The 17,872-nt window shown below is 53.4% G+C and overlaps 1 protein-coding gene across 4 annotated transcripts in view; it reads left to right on the top strand.

Annotated features, from left to right (window-relative positions):
* LOC144950779 (endophilin-A3-like) overlaps positions 1–17,872 on the top strand; it is a 32,264-nt gene that overhangs the window by 11,254 nt on the left and 3,138 nt on the right. For all 4 annotated transcript variants that reach the window (XM_078880865.1, XM_078880866.1, XM_078880867.1 and 1 more), the window contains 6 exons: positions 1,099–1,171; positions 6,620–6,763; positions 8,193–8,326; positions 10,953–11,111; positions 11,942–12,045; positions 16,183–16,418. In XM_078880865.1, the coding sequence (XP_078736991.1) occupies positions 1,099–1,171; positions 6,620–6,763; positions 8,193–8,326; positions 10,953–11,111; positions 11,942–12,045; positions 16,183–16,418 (850 nt within the window). The remainder of the gene's footprint in view (positions 1–1,098; positions 1,172–6,619; positions 6,764–8,192; positions 8,327–10,952; positions 11,112–11,941; positions 12,046–16,182; positions 16,419–17,872) is intronic.

Consider the following 17,872-nt stretch of genomic DNA (forward strand, 5'->3'; position numbering starts at 1 on the left):
AGCCCACTGCTAATTGGAGGTGCGGGGGAAGGACAACAACCTAAACACAAAAAGTTAAAAAGAAATTAGTTTGCAATTTAGTATTGTGGTGTAATGTGTGGTAGTTTAGTGTATTGCAGTGTATAGTATAGTGTATACAGAAGTGTGCGTTGTGTAGTGTATAGTGTATTATATAGTAGTGTGTAGTGTATTATATAGTAGTGTATAGTGCGGTATGTATGTCGAACTTATTTTGCACCGTACGTAGCCAACCGCACTAATCGTAGAAGTGTGGGGGCAGGACAACAAACTAAACACAAAAAGCAGTTCGAAAGAAATTCGTTTTAAAAAACTATTTATTTTTTGAATCGCCTCTGTTGGTCCCGGCCGCGGTTAAAGGGGCGGTTCGTGAAACCGGCCTGAAGCACTGCCCGAGGGGCGTACATCCATCGTGGAGATGGAGCAGTGAAATCCTCTCCTGTGGCGGCCGCTAAGTGTATCGACTGTAGTGTCGCAGCACTGTGAGAGGTCTTTTCTCCAGCAGTGGGTTGACATCGATTTTAAGTTAAAGTAAAGTTTCAAGTCGCACCGCTGGAAACTAGTTTTTTTTGGGGGGGGCAGTGCTCGTGTCCATTCGTCTAAGGAAATTCCACATTCCTATGGCAGTGGATAGATAGAAACTTCGATCCGTGGAGACTACATGAAACTAGACTATTTCAACAAATTTTCTTAACCAGGTAAGGTCCACTGATCTGTATAGCTCTGTTTCAGAAGCGACTTGGCTATCACAAATGATAGCTCAACAAAGCGACTCATCACGTGAAAAATGTATAGCTGCCGAATATGATGAACGAACATCGATTCTAAATGTGGGGGGAAAAACCGGAGGACCCGGAGAAAATTCCACGCGACCACGGGGAGAGAGAGAGAGACACGCAAACTTCAAATATACAGCAGCAGGCGTCAGGGTCAGGATCGAACCCACGCGCTCCTGTATACCAGGCGAGGTAGTTAACATCTCGTATCCACCGCGGTGCCTCGAATGGTTGTGGCGGAGCGATGGTTTGGCATGAGACCTCGCGTCACGGATGTCGTGGTTTTGTGTGTGTGGGATTCCAGCAAGTGGATGTGCGCAACAAGGCGGTGGTGGAGCTCATCGCCAGGACGCAGGAGTACCTGCAGCCCAACCCAGGTGAGCGCGGCGAGCGTGGTGAGTGTGGTGAGTGGCGAGCATGTGGCGAATGTGGTGAGTCTGTGTCATGTGTGGGCGGCTACTGGTGCGTGCGCGTGTGTGTGTGCGTTGAACGCCAATGTGTGGTTTTGTGTGCGTATGTGGCTGTGTGCTGTGTGTGCGGGTGCGGCGAGCATGGTGATTTTGTGCAATGCATGGGCGGCTGTTGGTGCGTGTGTTCGTTCGTTCCGTTTCTCAGCCTGCTTGTCCTGGTGAGGGTCGTGGTGGCAGCATGTTGAGTAGGGCGGTCCACACCTCCCAGCGACGTAGTCCCGTCAGCGTGCCCTGGGCCGGCCCCGGAGTCTTTGCCCAGTGGGAAGTGCTGCCCGGTAGAGTTCCAGTGGGAGTCTTTCGGGGGGCATCCTTACCAGGTGCCCAAACCAACTCAACTGGCTCCTCTCAATCCGGAGGAGCAGCGGCTCGACTCTGAGGCTCTCCCGGATTATCAAGCTCCTCGCCCGATTACAGAGAGTGGTGAGCCCGGCAACACTCATTTGGAACCCTTGTACCCATGATCTCATCCTTTCGGTCGTTACCCAAAGCTCATGACCACAGGTGAGGGTGGGAATGTAGATCGACCTGACTGAGAGCTTTGTTCGAGAACTCAGCTCCCACGTCACTACCAGAGAACGGCAAAGCGCCTGCAACACTACGGAGGTCGCACCGATCTGCCGGCCGATTTCTCGCTCCCACTTACCATCACTCGCGAAAGAGACCCCAAAGAACTTAAACTCCTCCACTAAGGGCAGCTGTTCTGCCCTCACCTGGAGAGAAAAAAAATCACCATCCCCCGGGAGTGAACCATGACCTCAGATTTGGAGGTGCTCATCTTCATCCCAGCCGCTTCATACTCGGCATCAAACCGTTGAAGTGCATGCTGGAGATCACAGACTGACGAGGCAAAGAGGACAACGCCAACCCTTACTGAAAACATTCTGGGCCACGTCCCGTCGACGCCTCCTAAAACTTTTTGATTTAAAGCTTTCGTGACTGCAGGGATTCATCTTCTTGGTTCTTTCGGTAAAGTCACGTAGAAGGGAAATAATAAAGTAATAAAAATAAAACATAATAAATTACAATTCTCACGACGTTTCGGCCACAACGCAAGCAGCCGTCCTCAGGTGAAGAACAGGTCTGTCGGAAAGACAGCGTCTGAGAATTGTATTTTATTATGTTTTATTTTTATTATTTTATTATTTCCCTTCTACGTGACTTTACCGAAAGAACCAAGAAGATGCCTCCTAAAACGTCGGATGGTTTGCCAGAACATCTTTGAGGCTGCCCAATAGTCCCTCTCCATGGCCTTTCCAAACTCGTCCCATGCCCCCCCGGGGCTTTAGCTTCAGCGACTGCTGCAGCTGCCGCCCTCTTGGCAAGCCGGGAGGCCTTTTTTTCTGAGCATGGGTTTGGAAAGCCTCCTTTTTTCAACTTGTGACAGCTTCCCTCACCACCGGTGTCCACCAGCGGGTCCGAGAGTTGCCGCCATGACAGGCACCAGCTGCCGTTAGGCCACAGCTTTTCGTAGCTGCGTTCACAATCGAGGTCCCGAACATCGTCCACTCGGACTCAATGTCCACGACCTCCCCTGGAGTGCAGGAGAAGTTTTCTCGGAGGTTGAAGTTGAAATATTTCTGCGCTGGATCTTCCGCTAGACGTTCCCAGAAAGCCCACACGTTTCGCTTGGGCCTTCCACAGCTATCCGGTCGGTGCCCTAAGCGTCGGATGCAACTTTACCACCAGGTAGTGATCAGCTCTGCCCATCTCTTCACCCGCGTGTCCAGAACATACAGCCTTAGGTCCGATTACACAACTATAAAGTCAATCATTGACCTTTGTCCCAAGGTGCTCTGCTACCCAGTACCCCTTTGAGTATATTTGTGTGCGAACATTGTGTTTGTTATTGACATTCCATGACTAGCGCAGAATTCCAATAACATCTCACCGTTCAGGTTCAGATCGGGGGGGGGGGGGGCATTGCTCCCAATCACGCCTCCCCAGGTATCTCCATCGTTCCCCACGTGAACATTGAAGTCGCCCAGTAACACCGTGTAGTCGGTCGGCGGCACTCTGTCGAGCACTGCACCCACTGTCTCCAAGAAGGCCTGATAATCTGAACAGCTGTTTGATGCACAAGCACAGACAACAGTCAGAGTTTTCCTTTCGGAGACCCGAAGTCTCATCGAGGTGACCCGCTCATCCACTGGGACACACTCCAACCGACCGGCACCCAGCCGAGGGGCTTGTGAGCATCCCCACACGGGGCCTCTCACCAGGGGTTACTCCAGGATAGGAGAAGATAGACCACCCCCGACCGAGAAGTTTGATATCCAGTGTCAACGCTGTGTGTGGAGGTGACACCGACTCTATAAAGTCGGTACCTTTCCACCTCTTACACCATCTCTGGCTCCTTCCCCCCTCCCCCAGTGACGTGACATTCCACGTCCCAACAGATAGTGTCTATAGCCGTGGAGCAGGCCGTCTGAGACCATCCCTTTCCCTGCCGTACTGGCATCGCACACCCGCCCCTCTCCCTTCGTCCTGCGGATGGTGGGGCCCACACCGACCGGGTTACGTGGCGGGGTCACCCGCCTCACCGGGTGTTTGCCGGCGGACACCACTGCCAGGCTTGGCTCCAGGGGTGTGTCGCGGTATCCCTTGTCTGGGCGAGCTTCTCTGATTTTTGGATTTTTTTTATTATTCATCAGGGGCTTTTTTTTGGTACCGTTTTTTTTTGTCTGGAAGCTCCCCGCAGACCTGTTCGCCAAGGGAGACACTCTACGAAGAGTACAACACTCCAGGCGATGTAGCTCTGTGGGTCATTGGAACGCCCGCGTGTGTGTGTTGTATGGCAATGTGTGGTTTTGTGTGCGTATGTGGTTGTGTGCGGTATGCGTGGTTCTGTGGTTCTGTGTGTTTTGTGGGTTCTGTCTTTGTGAGCTGTGTGTGTGGTTCTGTGTGTGGTTCTGTGTGTGTGGTTCTGTGTGTGTGGTTCTGTGTGTGTGGTTCTTTGTGCGTGGTTCTGTGTGTTTTGTGGGTTCTGTCTTTGTGAGCTGTGTGTGTGGTTCTGTGTGTGTGGTTCTGTGTGTGTGGTTCTGTGTGCGTGGTTCTGTGTGTGTGGTTCTGTGTGTGTGGTTCTTTGTGCGTGGTTCTGTGTGTTTTGTGGGTTCTGTCTTTGTGAGCTGTGTGTGTGGTTCTGTGTGTGTGGTTCTGTGTGCGTGGTTCTTTGTGCGTGGTTCTGTGTTTTGTGGGTTCTGTCTTTGTGAGCTGTGTGTGTGTGGTTCTGTGTGTGTGGTTCTGTGTGTGTAGTTCTGTGTGTGTAGTTCTGTGTGTGTGATTCTGTCTTTGTGAGCTGTGTGTGTGGTTCTGTGTGTGTGGTTCTGTGTGCGTGATTCTTTGTGCGTGGTTCTGTGTTTTGTGGGTTCTGTCTTTGTGAGCTGTGTGCGTGGTTCTGCGTGTTTTGTGGGTTCTGTCTTTGTGAGCTGTGTGTGTGTGGTTCTGTGTGTGTGGTTCTGTGTGTGCAGTTCTGTGTGTGTAGTTCTGTGTGTGTGATTCTGTCTTTGTGAGCTGTGTGTGTGGTTCTGTGTGTGTGGTTCTGTGTGCGTGGTTCTGTGTGTGTGGTTCTGTGTGTGTGGTTCTTTGTGCGTGGTTCTGTGTGTGTGATTCTGTCTTTGTGAGCTGTGTGTGTGGTTCTGTGTGTGTGGTTCTTTGTGCGTGGTTGTGTTTTGTGGGTTGTCTTTGTGAGCTGTGTGTGTGGTTCTGTGTGTGTGGTTCTGTGTGCGTGGTTCTGTGTGTTTTTGGGTTCTGTCTTTGTGAGCTGTGTGTGTGTGGTTCTGTGTGGAGCGGTGATGTGGCGGTTAGCGCGCTGCGCTACGAACCCGGTGGCCCGAGTTCGATTCCCGCTCACGGCCACCAACACCAGTGACAATTAATTGTATGAACCGGGTCCTTGGCCTTCCCTAATACGACTCCTCAGCCTCAAATGAGTACCTGGTGTGGTGTGTAAACATCGCCACTGGGAAGACAAAGACGGCCGGGCATGGTGCTGGCCACCCACCCCCTCGTGTGCCGTGCCGGCCTTCATAGGTGCTCGCTAACAGCACTTGCCCCAAAAGTCTGTTAAGGCTACACGAGGGATCTTTGTCTTTGTGGTTCTGCGTGCGTGGTTTTGTGTAGGTATGTGGTTGTTAGATTTTAGTGGTGATTCAATTGAATGTGGGGGGGTTACCAGCCCCTCGCACCTGTCGAGAGCCACCAGGGGCCACCGTGGTGGCTGCAAGTCAGAGGTCGCAAACGGGTTTTGATTCCTTACCCGTACCCGGCCAGGTACGGGTACCCGTTCCCTACCCTACCCGAAATGAGTGACAAACGGTTACTCACCAGTGACTCACGGCCTACCCGTACCTGTACCCGGCCGCACCAGGGTCGCAAACGGCTGCCCGTACCCGGCCGGGTATCGGGTAGGGTACGGGTATCGGGTACCCGGTTGCGATCTCTGCTGCAAGTGCCATGAGGGGGAATTGCCGATTGAAATGAGCCTATTTCTAGATTTGAAGCCTTCGTGACTGCAATGATTCATATTCTTAGGTTTTTTCGTGACTTTACCGAAAAAACCTAAGAATATGAAATGAGCCTCTCCCCCGTGGCATTGCTCACCGCAGCACTACCGTCCGGCACCACCGAGGAGTTACTTGGCAGGCTTTGGTGGTACATGTTATGTCGTTTATTGTGCAAATTCGGTCACAGTTCCTATGATCACTGTTACATTGCTTTTATGGCTTTATTTTGGTGATTTCCAAAAGTTTTTTGGTTTGGCCATGTTTTGTTTGTTGTAGTACGGAGTTAGACTGATAGCCTTAATCTAAGTTGTCTTGTGGTGGTTGTTGTTGTTTGACTTGCATCCCACTGGGATTTTTGCACAGTGTTAGTGTACGGTGCTTTTTTCTGGAATTTTTGCTGTTTTTTTTCTGGATTTTCATTTTGCACATAGTCACTTAGTTACTTTAAGATGTTTTCTTGCTCATGTTTTAGTTTTTTGTTTGTTGCGGTTGCACCCGATTCAAGAGCCGAATGGCTCACAGGGCTATACCAAATAAATGAACTTGAACAGTAGGGGGGCACAGGTGGTGCATCGGCCAGTCATCTCAGCCAGTCGACCCACGGCACCCGGGTCTGTCGCTTGACCTCCAGCCAGCAGGCGTTTGCTACTTCACATGGCCTAAAAGTGCACATAGCCTGGCACAAGCGCCGTAGCGACGTCACCTTCACTTAGTGGCGTATGGCGGTTGTTGTTGTTGTATGCGGTTGTGTGCTGCTGTGTGTGGTTCTGTGTGGGCAAGCGGTTACCTGCTGCTGCTACTGCTGCTGCTGTTTGTGCCCTGCTGACGCCCCGATGGCCCCCTTCCCCCCCAGCATCTCGAGCCAAACTGGGGATGCTCAACACGATGTCCAAGATCCGCGGGCAGGTGAAGACGACCGGCTACCCCCAGCCCGAGGGCGTGCTGGGAGATGCGATGCTGCGCTTCGGCAACGAGATGGGCGATGAGTCACAATTCGGTCGGTAGCCTCACCCCCGTGCACCTTCTCGCTCGCCACCGCTCACCGTTCAACTCTCAACACTCACCTCACACCGCTCATCGCTCGCCGCTCACCGCTCAACTCTCACCACTCACCACTCACCTCTCGCCGCTCACCTCTCAACTCTCACCTCACACCGCTCACCGCTCAACTCTCACCGCTCAACTCTCACCGCTCACCTCACACCTCACACCGCTCAACTCTCAACACTCAACTCTCACCGCTAACCGCTCACCGCTCAACTCTCAACACTCAACTCTCACCACTCACCGCTCACCGCTCAACTCTCAACACTCAACACTCACCTCACACCGCTCACCGCTCACCTCACATCGCTCGCCGCTCACCGCTCAACTCTCACCACTCACCACTCACCTCTCGCCGCTCACCTCTCAACTCTCACCTCACACCGCTTACCGCTTAACTCTCACCGCTCAACTCTCACCGCTCACCTCACACCTCACACCGCTCAACTCTCAACACTCAACTCTCACCGCTCACCGCTCACCTCACACCGCTCACCGCTCAACTCTCAACACTCAACTCTCACCACTCACCGCTCACCGCTCAACTCTCAACACTCACCTCACACCGCTCACCGCTCAACTCTCACCGCTCACCTCACACCTCACACCGCTCAACTCTCAACACTCAACTCTCACCACTCACCACTCAACTCTCACCTCACACCGCTCACCACTCGCCTCTCAAGACTCACCTCACACCTCTCACTACTCACCGCTCACCACTCACCTCTCACCTCACACCGCTCACCGCTCAACTCTCACCGCTCACCTCACACCGCTCATCGCTCGCCGCTCACCGCTCAACTCTCACCACTCACCACTCACCTCTCGCCGCTCACCTCTCAACTCTCACCTCACACCGCTTACCGCTTAACTCTCACCGCTCAACTCTCACCGCTCACCTCACACCTCACACCGCTCAACTCTCAACTCTCACCGCTCACCACTCACCTCACACCGCTCACCGCTCAACTCTCAACACTCAACTCTCACCACTCACCGCTCACCGCTCAACTCTCAACACTCAACACTCACCTCACACCGCTCACCTCTCACCACTCACCTCTCACCTCACACCGCCCACCTCTCACCTCTCACCACTGACCCCTCACCACTGACCCCTCACCGCTCACCGCTCCACTCTCGCCGCTCACCTCTCACCGCTCACCTCTCACCGCTGACCTCTCACCTCTCACCGCTCACCTCACCCGTGCCCAGGGTGGTGAACGAGCCGTGTGTGCGCTGTGCCTCCCACCCCCCTCCCACCCCCCTCCCACCCCCCTCCCACCCCCCTCCCACCCCCCTCCCACCCCCCTCCCACCCCCCTCCCACCCCCCTCCCCCCGCCATCTCCTCCTTCCCCCCCCACCGCCACCGCCGCAGGCCAGGCGCTCGTGGACGTGGGCGAGTCCCTGAAGCAGCTGTCGGAGGCCAAGGATGCGCTGGACATCAGCGTCAAGCAGAACTTCATTGACCCCCTGCAGAGCCTGCAGGACAAGGAGCTCCGTGAGATCGGGGTGAGTGCCGGAGCGGGGTGGGGGCTAGCAGTGGGTGGGGGGGGGGCTAGCAGTGGGGGGGGGGGGGGCTAGCAGTGGGGGGGGCTAGCAGTTGGGGGGGGGGCTAGCAGTGGGGGGGGGGGGGGGTCAGGTAAGAAGCCTCATTGAATCTTGACTTAAAGCTTTCGTGACTGCAGGAATTCATATTCTTTGGGTCTTTCGGTAAAGCCACGTAGGTAGGTTGAGGAGACGACCGCTTGTGTTGTGATCGAAACATCGTAGTGTTTTTACACGCTTTTATTTAACTCACTCTGTCTGTTGTCGTATCCCCAAATCTTGTAACTCAATTTTAACCCACTTCCCAATGTGGTATCGATTGCAAACTTGGTATACGTATGTCATACTGGTGACAATACTATATTCTATCATTGATAATAAAAAAATATTTTTTTAAGCAATATTTTTTATATCTTATGTTTCGGCTTGGGTCTAATTGTCCACGCTCAACTCACGTTGGCTGTAAATCACCACGGTTTCTTACGTTATGGCAAGCCTCGGGGCCACTTCCTGGAGTCGTGGAGTTCTGCCATTACTCGTATGGTACATTTCATTAAAGCGTGTTTAAAAAAAGTATTTTTCAATATTACTTATTTATTATTTTCTTTCAACCTATCTCAGTGGCTTTACCGAAAGCCCCAAAGAGTCTCAAAGCCTCTTCGTCAACGATTTTGTTTTTGTGTCTTTCACGACAATATTTGGCCTGCAAAAAAATTATCCGTCAAGACGCGCAACACCTTGGTAAACGGATGATATCTTGCCATGCTGCTGCTGGCTGCTGTTGGATTTTTGTTGTTGGCAGTGGCGTTGCACCAGGTGTTAAACGTGTTATATAGGAAGGGCCATTTCCCGCCATTTCCCCCACGGAATCATCCTCCATGCAAATTCACGGGGGAGCGCGCGCACTGGACATTTTCACGATTTAGACGACGACCAGCGAAAGACGAGGGCAGAGGGAGGCCTGCGGATGAGACAAGATTGAGGTTGATGTTGTGTGACCCCGGTAGGAACTCGAGAGACCAGGACAGGAGCCTCATTGATAATTGTTTTTTTTTTTACCCTTTTATCTGGCAACAAAACTGACATCTTTTTTACAAGGAGTCATGTTTGCATATACCACAATACCTGCAGCCATAATGCAAACAAAACACATAACTCTGATAATATATGCACTGTCCTTAAAGTTGATTGATCCACACCCGAGACAGCTTTCCTTAGAGCCTAGTCTCATATGGGTTGGACCAGATGACGCCAAAAGGCGCACAACTCAAAGACAATGCACCATCAGAGTATGAGAGCTCGGGGTAAACATTTACACCATTGGAACCTGATTTGCCAGTAAAAAATATGATAATTGGTTTTTTACCCTTCTATCTGGCAGCAAGAGTGACCTGGGAGGTGCTGTCAGTAGCATGGGGCGACGATTACGACTGCTGCTGCTGCTGCGGCTGCGTAGAAAACCAATTGAGTAAATTTAAGAACTAGAATTTTGGTGTCCTGCTTTATTCCAGCTCCTGCGGAGGGCTTCTAAACGCTTCACGCCTTGCCTGTCGCCCCCCACTGATTTCCTCTTCTCCCCCCCCCTCCCCTAATGTCTGTGGGTGTGTAGACATTTATGCCTGTTAGATCAACTTTTTACCCCCATATCTCGGGATGGGGGGGGGTCCACTTTCTATAACTTTTTGATTCAGATCTTCTGAAAGGCTCTCACTGTTTAGTTGACGGACAAACGAAACGCCGGGCTTTTATAATGAGAAGATTTGGCAAATTTGGACCTCGACGCCGACGGCACGCAACGGTACCGACCCTTGCGAGCGGCGTCGCGGGAACGTCAACGTCCCTCCGTGACGGCGCGCGGCGCGCACTCGGGTCCCCGCGGTTCGTGCTCGCGCGTGCGCGCGTACCGCGGCCATTAACCAGGGCGGCCGTCCAAATTCGAAGAGCGAACCTCCGCAACGAGCGGCGAACTGCCGGGGCCCCGGTGTCGAATCACGGTCTCGGCGGAGGATGGGACAGGACCTGGGGGGCCTGGACGTTAGCCCTGGCTGGCGCCCCCCATCTTGACGTGGGTTGTGTGTACGTGTGTGTGTGTACGTACGTGTGTGTGTACGTACGTGTGTGTGTACGTGGGTCTGCCCCGTGACCTCCTGCCAGCGGGCGTTCGACAATTCACGTGGCCTCAAGGTGCACATGGCCTGGCACAAGCGTCGTGGTGACGTCACCGCCACTTAGTGGCGAATGGCGGTTGTTGTGTGTTGTGTGTACGTGTGTGTGGGGGAGCGGTGGTGGTAGCGGTTAGCGCTACGCTGCGCTAAGAACCCTGCGACCCGCGTTCGATTCCCGCTCACGACCAACACCGGTGACGATTATTTGAACCGGCCTCCTCTATGGCGACTCAGCCTCAAATGATTACCTGGTGTGTAAACATCGCCACTAGGGAGACAAAGGCAGCCAGGCGCGGCGCTTGCCACCCACCCCCCTCGTGTGCCGTACCGGCCTTCATAAGCTCTACTCGCTAACAGCACTTGCCCCAACAGTCTGTTGAGGCTATACGGGGGATCTTTGCCTTTGTGTCGCCTACCCTCCGCAGCACCACCTGAAGAAGCTGGAGGGCCGGCGCCTCGACTTTGACTACAAGAAGAAGCGGCAGGGCAAGGTGGCCGACGACGAGATCCGCCAGGCGGCCGAAAAGTTTGACGAGTCTCGCGACGTCACCGCTACAAGCATGAGCAACCTCCTGGAGAGCGAAGTACGGGGGGGGGGGGGGGGGGGCTGGGGGGGGGGGGGCAGTCGAGGCGGGGAGGGGGGAGGGTGCGAGGGCATGTGGTGGTGGCAGGGAGAGAGAGAGATCTTGCTGGAGGCTAAGATCTTTCACGATTACGGCACGTGGCCCGCATTTCGAGGCAATGTCAGAGACAGGTGGGCCCGTAGGCTCGCACGGAGATCCATGGTCTGACATAGAGACCCACAGGCTCGCACAGAGATCCATGGACCGACAGAGACCTACAGGCTCGCACAGAGATCCACAGACTCGCACAGAGACCCACAGACTCGCACAGAGACCCACTGGCTCACACAGAGATCCATGGACTTACATAGAGACCCACAGGTTCGCACAGAGATCCATGGACCAACATAGAGACCCACAGACTTGCACAGAGACCCACAGGCTCGCACAGAGACCCACAGGCTCACACAGTGATCCATGGCCTGACATAGAGAACCTCAGGCTCAAAGAGTGGGTCTTTGTGTAAGTCTTTGTGTCCCTGCGTGAGTGTGGTTCTCTGTGCAAGTCTGTGGGTCTCTACTCTTTGGTTCTTTCGGTAAAGTCACGTAGGTATAAAATAAAATAAATCACGACGTTTCGGGTGCAACACAAGCGTCCGTCATCAGGTGGGACAACCACAGCAAGAAACACTTGCTGAAGTGGGCGGGTCTCTTTGTGGGTCTCTTTGAGAGGCTCACGGCTCTCCGCGATGGGTGGAGAAGCGACGAGAGGGACGGCGCGCAGGAGGGTACGAGAGGGATGTGGGTCGCGGCGGCGAGTGGGAGCGACGCTGGCGCTGTTGTGCATCGCAGGTGGAGCAGGTGTCGCAGCTGGAGGCGCTGGTGGAGGCGCAGCTCGAGTACCACCGGCAGGTGGTGGACATCCTGGACGACCTGCAGAGCACGCTGCAGGACAGGTCAGCGCCCCCCCACCACCACCCACCCCACCCCCCCCCACCCCTCCCCCACGACGAAACGCCGACCCACACGCACGCCGTGTCGACCCACACGGTTTACCCCGTAGTCTTGTGCAGGGAAATTAAGTTTTCAGGTCCACACGGCATACGGACGTTTCAAAACGGGCAAAACATTTCTTCGTGTCTATTTGTTTGTGCTTCTCCCTTGTGATGGGACTTTGTGGAGGATGAACGTTGAGATTTATGAGGGGCACTACGGCGTGACCAATAAGGTCTGAGTTGGTCTGTAATAAGGTAGGGCACTGATAAGGGGTTCACAGATATGCGCACAAAGCAACACAATGCGCTCTCCTGCAGCCCGACATCTTTGATTCGTAATCCGCTATTTTGCGCGCACGCACGCGTGTTCGGTTCCGCGCGACAACCCGGCCAAGTGTCGTGTGTTGAAATTCGTCGGCGCGTGTCGTGAAGGGTACTGCAAGTTTTAAAGTTTTCGACTTGCAGTACCCGTCATTCGTCGGGCTGTATGTGTGTTGAACCTCTTTCGCGCCACCATACGTAGGCAACCATGCTAATCGGAGGTGCGGTCTTGAGCAGTGTTGAGTCTATGGGCATTGTTGAGTCTATGGGCAGTGTTGAGTCTATGGGCAGTGTTGAGTCTATGGGTAGTGTTGAGTCTATGGGCAGTGTTGAGTCTATGGGCAGTGTTGAGTCTATGGGCAGTGTTGAGTCTATGGGCAGTGTTGAGTCTATGGGCAGTGTTGAGTCTATGGGTAGTGTTGAGTCTATGGGCAGTGTTGAGTCTATGGGCAGTGTTGAGTCTATGGGCAGTGTTGAGTCTATGGGCAGTGTTGAGTCTATGGGTAGTGTTGAGTCTATGGGCAGTGTTGAGTCTATGGGCAGTGTTGAGTCTATGGGCAGTGTTGAGTTTATGGGCAGTGTTGAGTCTATGGGCAGTGTTGAGTCTATGGGCAGTGTTGAGTCTATGGGCAGTGTTGAGTCTATGGGTAGTGTTGAGTCTATGGGCAGTGTTGAGTCTATGGGTAGTGTTGAGTCTATGGGCAGTGTTGAGTCTATGGGCAGTGTTGAGTCTATGGGCAGTGTTGAGTCTATGGGCAGTGTTGAGTCTATGGGTAGTGTTGAGTCTATGGGCAGTGTTAGTCTTTGGGCAGTGTTAGTCTATGGGCAGTGTTGAGTCTTTGGGCAGTGTTAGTCTATGGACAGTGTTAGTCTATGGGTAGTGTTAGTCTATGGGCAGTGTGAGTCTATGGGCAGTGTTGAGTCTTTGGGCAGTGTTAGTCTATGGGCAGTGTTAGACTATGGGTAGTGTTAGTCTATGGGCAGTGTGAGTCTATGGGCAGTGTTGAGTCTATGGGCAGTGTTGAGTCTATGGGCAGTGTTAGTCTATGGGCAGTGTTGAGTCTATGGGCAGTGTTAGTCTATGGGCAGTGTTGAGTCTATGGGCAGTGTTAGTCTATGGGCAGTGTTAGTCTATGGGCAGTGTTGAGTCTTTGGGCAGTGTTGAGTCTTTGGGCAGTGTTGAGTCTATGGGCAGTGTTTGTCTATGGGCAGTGTTAGTCTATGGTCAGTGTTGAGTCTATGGGCAGTGTTGAGTCTATGGGCAGTGTTAGTCTTTGGGCAGTGTTAGTCTATGGGCAATGTTGAGTCTATGGGCAGTGTTAGTCTATGGGCAGTGTTAGTCTATGGTCAGTGTTGAGTCTATGGGCAATGTTGAGTCTATGGGCAGTGTTAGTCTTTGGGCAGTGTTAGTCTATGGGCAATGTTAGTCTATGGGCAGTGTTAGTCTATGGGTAGTTTTGGGTCTATGGGCAGTGTTAATCTATGGGCAGTGTTAGTCTATGGGCAGTGTTAATCTATGGGCAGTGTTAGTCTATGGGCAGTGTTGAGTCTATGGGCAGTGTTAATCTATGGGCAGTGTTAGTCTATGGGCAGTGTTAGTCTATGGGCAGTGTTGAGTCTATGGGCAGTGTTGAGTCCATGGGCAGTGTTAGTCTATGGGCAGTGTTGAGTCTATGGGCAGTGTTAGTATATGGGCAGTGTTGAGTATATGGGCAGTGTTGAGTCTATGGGCAGTGTTGAGTCTATGGGCAGTGTTGAGTCTATGGGCAGTGTTGAGTCTATGGGCAGTGTTGAGTCTATGGGCAGTGTTGGTCTATGGGCAGTGTTGAGTCTATGGGCAGTGTTGAGTCTATGGGCAGTGTTGAGTCTATGGGCAGTGTTGAGTCTATGGGCAGTGTTGAGTCTATGGGCAGTGTTGAGTCTATGGGCAGTGTTGAGTCTATGGGTAGTGTTGAGTCTATGGGCAGTGTTAGTCTATGGGCAGTGTTGAGTCTATGGGCAGTTTGTTTGTTAAACTTATTTGGCACCGTACGTAGCCAACTGTGCTCATCGGACCTGTATTGTCTTCCAGTTAGCGAACAAATACATTGTAAGGTCCCGCTCATCACACACGAAATATTTCTCTGAAATTAACCACAATGCCTCGCTGATCTCGCCAAGGGGCGTAAACTATCCTGACGCGAACTCTGCTCATCCTCGCAGCAGCAGCAGTGGCTATTGGCTGGGCCATCGAACAAAGGCGGTGGTCGCTTCTGCGGCCGTCTGGAACGCCCTTCCCTTCCGATATGAGGAAGCCACTCGGAGCTGCAATGCACTTTTAAATCATCATCATCTAGATCGACAAACTCATTTCTGTAGAAGTGCTTTTTGTTGTGTTTCGTGTTGTTGTCCTTTCCTTTCACACCACCGATTTAGCACGGCTGGCTACGTACGGTGCGAAAGAAGTTCAACATAGATATGTAACGACGACTTGACACACTTCTCTTTAGATGGCACTTTACTGAAGACACGGTCACTTGACATCAGGCGGAGACCAACATTGCAACAGCCCCGAGTCTCCCACGCCCCCCTTCTAGATCATTCTCGCTGACTCTGGACGCTCGCTCCACCGGCAGACTCCACCGTCCTCTTCTGTCACCTGGCCACGCTCCCTTCTTGATCATTCCCCTAGCCACCAGTCCCTTCGCACTCACTACTGACTCCCCTGTCATTGCCTCCCATAGCCACCAGTCCCTTCGCACTCACTATTGATACCCCTGTCATTCCCTCCTGTAGCCACCAGTCCATTCACACTGCAGGCTGACTCCCCTGTCATTACCCCTCGTGGCCACTAGTCCACTCGCACTGCAGACTGACTCCCCTGTCATTACCTCCCGCGGCCACTAGTCCATTCACACTGCAGGCTGACTCCCCTGTCATTACCTCCCGTGGCCCCTAATACATTCACACTGCAGGCTGACTCCCCTGTCATTACCTTTTGTGGCCACTAGTCCATTCACACTGCAGGCTGACTCCCCTGTCATTACCTCCCGTGGCCACCAGTCCACTCACACTGCAGGCTGACTCCGTTGTCATTACCTCCCATGGCCACTAGTCCATTCACACTGTAGGCCGACTCCCCTGTCATTACCTCCCATGGCCACTAGTCCATTTGCACTGCAGGCTGACTCCCCTGTCATTACCTCCCATGACCACTAGTCCACTCACAGCGCATGTAGCCTCTACTGTAATTACACATACGTACGTACAGTACACTGGCGGGGGCTGGGGGGTGGTGGGGGTATCCACGAGAGCTCCGGTCGGGTGACCGGTTCCTTAAACAAACTCACCGGGGTTTTTGGGCCGGCATTAAGCACAGGTCAATTGGATTCTACGATACGTGCACACACTCGCACACACAGACCAAGATCACAACCGCCGCTTGTGGAAGTGCTGCTAATGCGAGCACCAACTGCGGCGGCATGCACAGCGCGAACGGGGCTGGTGCAGTCGGCGCTACGCTCGGCTGCGTTTGTCTCCCCGGTGCCGGTGTTTGCTGCACGCTGCACCGGATGCTCTTGTTAAGGCTGAGCCAACCTAGAGGGAGAGGCGCAGGACCGGTTCGGGTGATAATCGCCGCCGATGTTAGCCACGGTCGGGAAATGGAACCCGTGGTTGCTGGGTTCTTGGCTGCAAACATTGGCCGGTCACCCCCCCCCACCCTTGTGCCGGGTGTGGGGAGCGGGGCGGGGTTCGTCACCATCACCCTCACTGCCCTCACCCCCCCCCCCCCGGCAGGGTGGTGTCGGCGTCAGCGCGCCCGCGCCAGCGTCGAGAGTTCAAGCTGCAGCCCGTGATGACCTTCGACGGCCCTGACGAGACCGAGGAGCCCGTGGGGACCCCCATCTACACGCCGACCGCGTTGACGGCGACGACGACGACGACCGCGGTGACGGAGGCGCCGGCGGCGGCGGCAGAGGAGGAGGAGGCGGCGCCGGCCGCCACGTCCCCGTCGCCCGGGCACAAGACGGCCGGTAGGATGACGACGATGACGGTGGGCCATCGGCACGCAGGTCGCGTGCCGCGGCTGGCATGGACGTGGTTGCTGGTGGTGGTGGTGCTGGTGGTGCTGGTGGTGGTGCTGGTGGTGGTTGCTGCTGGTGCTGGTGGTGGTTGCTGGTGGTGGTGGTGGGTACTGGTGGTGATGCTCACGCCGCTTCACCGCAAGCGGCGCCTGGGTTCGATTCCTGACTCGGGTGCAGAGTGTGAGAGTGTGAGAGTGAGATAGATAGTGAGTGAGTGGCGTTTGTGTGTTCTGCCTCTGCTCTGCAGAGTGTGAGTGAGTGAGATAGTGAGTGAGTGAGATAGTGAGTGGAGTTTGTGTGTTCACCCCTGCTCTGCAGTGAGTGAGTGAGTGAGATAGTGAGCGAGTGGAGTTTGTGTGTTCACCCCTGCTCTGCAGTGAGTGAATGAGTGAGATAGTGAGTGAGTGAGTGAGATAGTGAGTGGAGTTTGTGTGTTCTCCCCTGCTCTGCAGAGTGTGAGTGAGTGAGATAGTGAGTGAGATAGTGAGTGAGTGAGATAGTGAGTGAGGTAGTGAGTGAGATAGTGAGCGAGTGAGTGAGTGAGATATTGAGTGAGATAGTGAGATAGCGAGTGTGTGAGATAGTGAGTGAGTGGAGTTTGTGTGTTCTCCCCTGCTCTGCAGAGTGTGAGTGAGATAGTGAGTGAGATAGTGAGTGAGATAGTGAGCGAGATAGTGAGTGAGTCAGATAGTGAGTGAGTGAGATAGTGAGGTAGTGAGTGAGATAGTGAGTGAGTGGAGTTTGTGTGTTCTCCCCTGTTCTGCAGTGTGAGTGAGTGAGATAGTGAGTGAGTGAGATAGTGAGTGAGATAGTGAGCGAGATAGTGAGCGAGATAGTGAGTGAGATAGTGAGCGAGCGAGATAGTGAGCGAGCGAGATAGTGAGCGAGCGAGATAGTGAGCGAGCGAGATAGTGAGCGAGCGAGATAGTGAGCGAGCGAGATAGTGAGCGAGATAGTGAGCGAGATAGTGAGTGAGATAGTGAGTGAGTGAGTGAGCGAGTGGAGTTTGTTCTCCCCACGTTCCGCATGGGTTTCCTCCGGGTTGTCTGGTTTCCTGCCGTAGCTAAAAATGTACAATGTACAGTAACCGGTCTTGCGCAACACTTTCCCATGATGAAAATCTCCCTGCAAATTTATATAAACTATTAAACTATTTTGTATTTTACCAGGTAAGGCCCACTGAGCTCAGCAACTCATTTCCAGAAGCGGCCTGGCCAACACAAATGATAGCTCAATGAAGTGGCCTATCATCACGTGGACATTTATAGCAGCCAAACACTCTGAACGCGCGTTGATCATAAATGTGGAGGGGAAAAAACCGGAGGACCCGGAGAAAACTCCGTGGTGGAGAGAGAGAGACACGCAAATTCCAAAGATTTTAGCGTCGGGGTCAGGATCGTACC

This window comes from Lampetra fluviatilis, chromosome 59 (genome assembly GCF_964198595.1).
Source record: "Lampetra fluviatilis chromosome 59, kcLamFluv1.1, whole genome shotgun sequence".
In the NCBI taxonomy this organism is placed as follows: Eukaryota; Metazoa; Chordata; class Hyperoartia; order Petromyzontiformes; family Petromyzontidae; genus Lampetra; species Lampetra fluviatilis.